Consider the following 9819-nt stretch of genomic DNA (forward strand, 5'->3'; position numbering starts at 1 on the left):
CTTTCGGATAAGCCGATTTTTCGGATAATCCGGAATTAATGGCCGCCATTTTGATCGCCGCCATTTTGATTTTGAAACCAAACAAACACACGCTACGCTAAACAAAGTAGTACGCTTAAAACATGTGATGTAAATGTTTTATTGTATGTTTGTCTGTGTGTCTCCTTGTCTGGACCAGTGTATGTTGATACTTGTGAGCGTTGCAGATCTGAATTGTGAATGTTGCAGAGTGCGATTGTGAATGGTTGTGCAAGCTTGCAAGTGTGACCTTGATGCATCGTGCAGGTGGAGACACAGTATGATGACTCATATTATCCCGCAACTCGTATGTTGCAAGGGGAATGTGGCATGGAGTGGAGAGGGGAGTCGTGTTTGTGTCGTTGTCTTGAGAGTACGGTGTGAGAGTAGTCGTGCAGTAGTTTGTTCGTTCGCCGCACCTACGTCCTTGCTGGGGCGAAGGTGCGGACGTGGTGTTGTTGAGAGTTTGTTCAATGTTTTTTGTCTAGTACATTGATCTATTCGTTACAAGCTATTTCGGCAATACGTATTAGAAAGCATATTCATTTTAACTGTTCTTATCAATTTTAAATGTGTTAATATAGTACATATGTAGTTACTTTTATTTATTTTTGATGTTTTATAACGTTTTAGTATAGAAAAAAAAAAATTTTTAATTGCATTATCCAGATCAATTTCGGATAATCCGGTTTTTCGGATAATCCGCTTTCGGATAATCGGGGTTTTACTGTACAATGCACAAGATGGGACAGGGCGCCGATGTTGTGAGAAATACCTACTCACAGAAATAAATCGCTCTGCTGTCCACCACACATGCGCACTAGGGGACTACACAGCAGTAAAAGCATTAATTTGCCTGTTTTATTTTAGTTTGTCTGCTTGTGATCTTTGTGAAACAGTAAGCAAGTTGAACCTCTCTCTGAGAGCTATTTTGTGGCGGCGGCAGCAGGCATACAACAGGCATTGAACAGTCAATCACTTAATGATTTGTGACAGAAACAGTTAGCAGATTATTTCATAACACACCGAACACTACCCCCCAAAAAAGTTTCATCTGCTATTGCGAGATAGACAAACTTGTAAAATTTTACCCATACCTGTAAACATACAGCCCCCCCCCCCCCCCCTAGGGCCCCACTGCCAACCTGGCAGCCTCAGTGCCTCACAGTCCATCGCCAAGTGTGCTGTTCAGTTATACAGACAACATACACAAGAAAAAACTATATACCTATGTTTATTAGGTTCGTTGGTATTATTGTACATATTTTTACATTTCTGCCGCTTAAAACAGACTCGGCATTAACGGACTAAGGTCCCCCCCAATTAGTCCGTTATATCGAGGTTTACTGTACTTAAATTCCTACTTAACAAGAAAAACACAGGACGGACTTACAGTAATCATTATTTTGTCTCCTAGTTTCTGCTTCTTTCTTATTGCCTCTACACAAAAGGGGGAAAAGGCAATTATATACAAACATTTTCAGGGATGAAAACAAAAAAATAGACGAACCTGAATTGGACGGAATATGTCAAGCTGCTTTTGGTTACAATGAATCTGCTATGGACGGATTATGTCAAGCTGCTTTTGGTTACAAACATCAGCATTACAAGAGTGGTCAAAGTCCTTAAACTTCAGTGCTTCTTTCTGGGCAGCTGTAAATCAGGCTACCCCCTGAAGGCTGGCTATAATGTGTAAACACTTACAGACAACAGAGCAGGAATCTGACCACATGTAAACATCTACTATACTGCAACTATTACAAAATTAATTAATGTTTGTTACCATGCATACTGAGGTTACTGCGACAGTAAATTACTTGATATGAGATTCTGAACAGTTGGTTAAATTACTGTCAACAACCAAACTTTGTGCACCTAATGAAGGGACGGACTCTTAGCCAACACTTACACTTGACATGTGAGAGATAACATGTGCCACTGATACAAACTCTAGTACAGCTCCTTGATGTTTTGCATAAAAATAAGCATAGTTAATGAAAGCAAAACATTGGCACATATAATTGATTCAATATGAATTTTTATGTAACTCAAAGTAGGTAAACTAGTGTATGTTGAAATGCTTACACAAGCAAAGATATTTATGGATATGTTTGGTATTTTGATTAAAGTTCATTATAGATTTAGTACAAAAGTAATTTGGAAAAGCAGGTACAGTAGTGAGAAATAAGCTTCAAAACACCAAGAAGCCATACACAATACTGAGGAGTGGAAGACTATCTTATTGGTGCCCCATCACATACGAAAATAGAAAATGTTAGTAGTGTTATGACTACTAAAGTTCATACACCACACTAATGTTCTTACTAAATACCAGTTTTTTTGGAATGCCAGTGATATCAGTAGCATTTAATGAAACAGCCATACCCAAAGATTCTATTCCATACAGTATTGTCCCATGGTGGCCCTCCCAAGAAGTAGAACAATACTTACACCATCCACAGTCATCCCCAAACAGCGAGATGGGCCATAGCTAAACAGCCCAAGAGGAACATGCTTACCACAGATGCTGAAGCACTGTTACACCTTTCATCAAAGTCACAGAAGCAAAAAGTGACATTTGTGTAATATTCCCTGAAAAAGAGAAGAAAAAACTTGCTATAGTGAAGCCAATTTGGTGTTTGTTGTGGCGTTGGGTTCCGGGGTTCCTTTCCTCTCCTCTGCCCTGCCCTGCCACACAGTCCCAACACCTATCTCTTCCTCTCATATGTTAGCTATAGGTAACATATGACAGGAAAAAAATTGGTGATGGGACCCAAAGTGCATTATTCCACATATAAACTTTTTAAGGGAGGGGCATGTAACTTGAGAGGGATAGGGTTGCTGCATAGGAGCTTGCTCAAGGGGACTGTGAGGAGTGGAGGGTAAGCGGGTGAGTGAAGCGACACATCCCCTGGGATATGCCCCACATTAGTTTGTGGTTAGCATTTATTTTTTATTTTTTACAGTAAAGGAAGCAGCTCATGGGCAAAAACATATGAAAACAAAAATGCCAGCTAAGAACTGCTCCTATAAAAGAGAGTAGACAAGAATGGCCAAAAGAGGTCAATTTCGGATGGAGACGTACAAAGTAGTATTGCATTTTAACACTTCTGTCATATTGTATTTTGACCCTCAACATGAACTCAAGCAACAATAACTAACCTTTTGTGGTCAATCTCTGGTATGGAGGGGAAGATGTACTGTCCTAAAAGAGGGTCCTTGGCAGCCGGGCGACATCCTTCATAGTGATCAGCTGGAATGTCTCTTCGGTGGCCCTCCAGGTTGCTCAGACAATCTCTCGTCACCTTTATATCCACTGAGGGACATGAAATTTCAATTATATCTGGCAGCTACAACTACACACTAAGATAAAAAGAAGCTACCGTACACTGTAAAATCAACCTCAGATAACACAAACTGAACATTACAAACTTATTTTAACAATGTCCATGTCACAGCTATATGGGATAAATATACTGACTGACTGTTTATTCTGTACTAATTTGATGTGTTTTCTTCAACTACTGGTATGGGTTATCATCACTTCATACAAGGAAAAAACATGCGAGTTAAATAAAAAGGCACAATAATTAGCATAACCTCACCTCCTTTCTGCTCAATGAGTTTGACACACTTGTTATTGGCATCTTGGCAGTAGTGGCTCCAGTAGTACCGCCAGTCAAAGTCGTACAGGCCACAGCCGGGGTGGGAACTGACACACTGATAGCACCACAGGCTGGACACTGGAAAAATAAAGCACACATTTATAATTCTGTACATAAAGAGAAGAACAGTTTGTGTGTTCACTGGCACAAGGGAGAGTGCTCTGGGAATGGCAAAAGAGGGCCAGTGCAATACCAATCTAAGGTTGGAATTATTAACGTACCAATATATTATTTCCTAACCCACCTGCTCTTCGGTTGTCACATGAACATCTACATCTACTAGCCTTCAAACCTCCTGGAAATACATTAGAAAGAACATAGTGATCAAAACAAGTGTGAAAATAGCCATGAGATGTGTTTGCTATCCCATGTGGCCCCGGGTGGCAGATAGCGCAGTTTGTCCCACAGCACTCCAGCAGCCAAAGCCTGCAGCTTACCACATAGAAAATCCAAAAGGTGTGTTCACACTCTTACCTACAGGGAGCTTGGCCCTTTTGACCCCTCTTAGGATCACTAAAAGACAGGTGTATATGTAACCTCTTAGTCTTACTTACTTGTCTTACTTGTCAAAAGTTCTGGTGGAATCATCACGGCCAACTTGAAAGTCCACCACCTCTCACATTTTTCTTCTTTCTTCTTGTACTGTCTGTAGTTGGTCAATTATACAGTTTGAAACTGCACCCTGTGGGCATGGGCTGTGTGGAATAGGAGGCTCGACTGGTATGGTTTTCAGGAAGCTGTCGAGCCTCCTTTTGAATGCATCTATAGTGCATTTTGTCATGTCTCTGATTTCTCTTGGCAGGCAGTTAAAAAGCCTGGGACCAAAGTTAATGAAATGTTCGGCCTCAACTGTTTTTAGCCGTTGTGTCGCTGAAGAGAGAGTTTTCTGCAACATGTTCTGCCAAACCTGGGGTGTGTCTGGCTCTTGATGGCCTCCTCTTCATGTGGGGATGGGCAGGGTACTAATTTTTCTAGTATCTTCCATGTGTATATGATATAATATCTCTCTCGCCTTCTTTGTAAGGAGTACATTCATAGTTTTTTTTAGTCAATCCCAATAACCCAGAGATTTACTGTCTATCTTTCTGGTAAATACCCTCTGCACCTGCTCCAGCTCCTGAATGTCTTTGATTTTGTAGGGGCACCACAGTTGACGCACATATTCCATTTTAGACACCACTAGGGGCCTCCACAGTGGTAGAAAGTGTTGTGGATCTCTAGACAGGAAGGTGTGCAGAATCCATCCTGACATTTGTTTTGCTGTCTTCGTAATCTTCTGTATATGCTCCAAGAATGAGCAATCCTTACTCATCCGCACTCCCAGGTCTTTGAGGGAGTCCTTCTCTTTGATGGTGTCTTCCCCTGCAGTGTAGATGTTGTCCTGCAGAGCTTTATCACTTCTGTAGCGGATGAGCTCAAACTTTTCACTATTAAACTTCATGTTGTTAGTTGATGACCAGGTATATATTTTTTCCAAGTCCCTTTGTAGATTATTTACATCTTCCTCTGTGCAGATGATGTTTGATATCCTGGTGTCATCCGCGAATGATGTGACCCTTGAGTATGTGACCTCCTCGTTTGTCCCCTATAATGATTAGATATAGGAGAGGTCCAAGTACGGATCCTTGTGGTACACTACTCAATACTCTTGAACAAGAGCTACTGGACTCGACTCCTTCCACAATGACCTTTCGGCCTCAACTGTTTTTAGCCGTTGTGTCACAGGACATGTTCTGCCAAACCTGGGGTGTGTCTGGCTCCAGTAAGGAAGCTATGGACCCATGTACCAATTTTCCCTCTGATACCCATCTTTTCAATTTATGGAGAACTCCAGCATCCACCTTGTCAAATGCCTTTGCGAAGTCTAGGTATGTCACATCGACATTCTTTCCATTTTTCACCTCCTTGAGAACATTTGTGTGGTACTAGAAGCTGAGAAAAGCAGGATTTCCCCTTCCTATAACCATGTTGTCCAGAGTTGGAGATTTTTTATCTTCAAGGTATTTTACTAATACAGTGATCCCTCGTCTATCGCGGGGGTTAGGTTCAAGACCCCCTCCCCCACGATAGGTGAAAATCCGCAAAGTAGCAACCTTATGTTTATTTTATTATTTACGTGGTATATATATTTTAAGGCTTTATAAACCATCCCCACACTCTTATAAACCTTTCCCACACTCTTATTGACCTTTCCCACACTCTTATAAACACTTCCTATACAGGAGGTCCTCAATTTACGACTGTCTTGACCTCCAACTTTTAAGTCTAGTCTACAGTTATTTCTGAGTGCTGAACTCTCCTCCTTCTAAAACCTCTTCTAACTATTACTTTTATAACTTTTAATTCTATTGTTCAATTCTAATATTATGATAAGCTGAAGCTATGTCTTTTTAATTGGAAGACACACTTAACCAGTCACTATATGTCAATTGTGTTAGTAGTGCTGCAAGCTCGCCCGACTGGAGTGTCTGACTGTTACTTTTGGGCTTTGCCTTCCCTGCCCAGTCTAGGCTGGTTGCCAGTTGGTATGGCCCTACCAGGTGAGAATCCTGATCTTCCTTCGTCCCACCAATGATTTTACATGATGGCCATTTGATCATTGGCAGGTTGAAGTCTCCTAAAAGAATCACATTTCTTGGAGTTATTATATTCTCCTTAAGTTTCTCTTTCATTTTTCAATCATGTGAGAGTCTTTGCTTATCACTTTCGTTGTCGGTAGAGAACTGCCACTATCATTTGCCTCTTCTTTATTTCAACCACCACAACCTCATTCTAGTGTCATCTCCCTATTTCTTGTCTGTGCGTTTTTACTCTTGAAAATAGGTCGCCTCCTCTGGTGGCGGCCGCGGCGACGCTGCAGCCGCCCCAGCCGTAAAAGAGCTCGCAGAGGGTTTAGGGTCAGGGAGCATATTTAAACTACTCCAACCGAACTTTACAACCTACTAACGGGGGGCTGTGCCCCCCTCGACCCCCCCCCCACATGTATATGTGACTTATTTCAGCAAGGAGGTATGTCTCACAACACCAGCTGCAGCGTTGCCGCGGCCGTCGCCAGAGAAGGTGACGTGCTTTCATAAACATTATCCCCTATTTTCAAGAGCAAAAAAAGTCCTTGAATTGGATTTTCAAAGCGTTTCCATGACTGTTGAAGGTTTGTAGAAAAGATATATGAAGAGATACTGATGTTTCATAAGGTCAGTAATGAGATACTGGCACGGACCTAAAACGAATCTTAACCCTGAGAACATATTTAACATAATGAGGGTCTCTTTTCCCCCTTGACCCCCTGTGTTTCTATACACTGTTGCATTAATCATCTGCACAACAAATGAGGGTAAAATTCTAGTGTTTGCCCATACTCCCCCCTCCCCCCATACAAGCCTGGGGACCTGGTGGGAATGTGTGGTTTCGGGTGGAGAATACAAAATCCATTGCATTCGCGTATTTTTTAGTGTGGGTGGGGATAAAAACTCCCTAGATCTAGGAAAATTCCCAAAATTTAGGGAATTTTTCCTCCCACCACCACTAAAATAAGCGTTTGCGACAAATTTAGTGTTTCCCATACAAAAACCACGCACTCAGTGGATCCCCAAGCTTGTTTTGGGAGAGAAGCGTAGTGAACCCACCAAACGATGCTCACCTCACCATCTGGCGTGCCACCGGCGGCCATCTGTGCTCACATAAACTGCCTCCATCGCACTCATGCCCTCTCTCTAGTAGGTTGTCACCTCATCGCAAGGTTTCCGTCCTCCAAGTAGAGTCCGTGGCACCGAACACAGTGTATCTTCATTGTTTATCGCTGACACAAGTAAAACCACCGGCTAGCCGGGATCCATCCAACACCATGCCTTTAACACTACTGCGGCTTGTGCAGGAAGTGCAGGCTCTCGGACCTCTTGCCCAAGCTGTTCGAACACGTGAATCCTTACTGACCGGATTTTGAATCTGCTTCACGGGCTCGTATTCCCAGTATACAAGGTGATTGTGGATATTGACTCCGCACCTCCAGAATACGATAATACGCCTCCATATATCACAGTAAAAAAAAAAAAAAGTACTTAGAAGTAAAGAAGCCGAATTAATCCCCTTCCCCCAACAATCTTGGGGGACCTGCGTGAACTCGGGGTATTTGGGTGGGGGAGCATATTTAAACTACTCCAACCAAACTTTACGACCTGCTAACGACCCCCCTGCTAACCAAGGGGGGGTTGTTCCCCCCCCTGGACCCCCCCCTCTTACAGGTGCGTGTTCTAAAAAAAAAATAACCATGCGTGGTGGACCTGGTCTCACATGCGTGGGCTAATGGCTAACTAAGTGTACCATCGCTAACCAAGCGTAACATCGGTAATAGTGTTCGGTAAAGGTGCGTGTTCTAAAAAAAAAATAACCACGCATGGTGGATCTGGTCTCACATGCGTGGGCTAATGGCTATCTAAGCGTACCATCGCTAACCTAGCGTACCATCAGAAATAGTATTAGGTAAAGATGCGTGTTCCAAAAAAATAATAATAATAATAACCACGCGTGGTGGACCTGGTCTCACCTAGCGTATCATTGCCAACCGGATCGTTGGCAACGCTGCTCATATTGCAATGGCGTCGCCATGTAAACACATCGTCCAAATGTATAATATGCCCTTAAGCATAGGCGGATCCAGGGGGGGCCATGGCCCCCCAAACGCTCTGAGAGTATGTTTGGCCCCCCAAAGAAATTCGTTACAGATACTGTCAGCCTCCCTCAATCATATACATATCATGTAGAACTCGATAGTCGATACTGCATCGCTCTACTACATAAAACAAAATCCAATTCTATGGCCTCAATGCACAAGCGAATCGGAATTAAGCGCTGAGAAGGAAGGCCTCTTCGGCCAATCAGCGATTAGGGAAAATACCAAGGTTGAGCTTCAGCAAGGATATGATGTTGGGAAGAGGTACCATTTGGTGCTGTTGACCTGGGCCTTGGTCTCCTGCCGCGCCATCACAGTAGACATCCTTTCCTACCAGCTCGATTATTCATATTAGGCTACATATTTCGTATGTTTGACTCTCATAAAAAATACCTTCTTCCGAAAATAAATGTTTTTTTTTATTACATGCAGAAAAAAGCTTCCATAAGCACAGTACAATTATGGCATATATACACTCATTAGGCTACATATTACGCAGGTTTGACGCTCATAAAATAACTCTTTACGAAACTGAATGTGTTTTTGCTATTATATGCGAAGAAAATCTTTCATAAACACTGTACAAATATGGAATACATAAACATATTAGGCTACATATTACGCGTGTTTGTAGCTTACATAAAAATAAATCCTTACAAAACTGAATAACTTCTCTGCCTTTATATGTACAAGAAATACTTTCATAAACAGAAATATAACCCTGAAAAGCACAATGCAATCCGATGTGACTTAATTCCATGTGTACAGTCCGTCGTCGATGAACAGTTGGCCCCCCCCAAAACTCAAGGCTGGATCCGCCCTTGCCCTTAAGTACAATATGGAGGCGTAATATCGTATTTTCGAGGTGCGGAGTGATTTTCAATAATTACCTTGCGTGGTTTCCGTACGTTGTAAAAAAAAAACGGAATGTATGAAATTTCCCTACATCTAAGTAATTGTAAGGAATTTCCCTACATCTAGGGTATTTTTCAACCCCTCATAACTCAAAAACTATGCATTTGCGACGCATTTCATGTTTACCACCGCATTCCCTGAAGTCTCAATGGCCCCCTAGACAATTTTGGTTGCGAGGGGTGAGTATGGGCAAACACTAGAATAATACCCAAATGAGGCATCAAAACAATCACACGAACTAAAAGTAAAAAATGTATAAAATGATGAAAACAATGAAGGGACAAAACTTTGCCTGCCCTGACTCGGGGAAGCCAACAGGAGAGGCGACAAGGCCACCCACCCCCAGCAGGCACGCCCAGGCCCTCCACACTCAGGCACGGGACTCACCCATGGTCACGCTGGCGGCGAGGACGAGAACAGAGGCCTGGGCCCTCATTGTGGCGTGGATATGAAGCCTTCAGCAGCACACGCCTCGGCCCCACCCTGTCCGCGCCTTGTTGTGGCTGTTGCCGCGTCCGCCCGGTGACTCTGGCCTCGGCCTCGCCCCGCGCC

At 42.8% G+C, this 9819-nt stretch overlaps 1 protein-coding gene across 1 annotated transcript; it reads right to left on the bottom strand.

The window, feature by feature from the left end:
* Positions 1-1235: 1235 nt before the first annotated feature.
* Positions 1236-9819, bottom strand: LOC126999617 (uncharacterized). Its single transcript, XM_050862388.1, has 4 exons — positions 9655-9819; positions 3624-3761; positions 3181-3334; positions 1236-2610 (listed from the first exon to the last, which is right to left on the bottom strand). The coding sequence occupies exons 1-4, from the start codon at positions 9701-9703 to the stop codon at positions 2481-2483; spliced, it is 471 nt and encodes a 156-aa protein (XP_050718345.1). The 5' UTR covers positions 9704-9819; the 3' UTR covers positions 1236-2480.

This window comes from Eriocheir sinensis, chromosome 2, assembly GCF_024679095.1.
Source record: "Eriocheir sinensis breed Jianghai 21 chromosome 2, ASM2467909v1, whole genome shotgun sequence".
NCBI lineage: Eukaryota > Metazoa > Arthropoda > Malacostraca > Decapoda > Varunidae > Eriocheir > Eriocheir sinensis.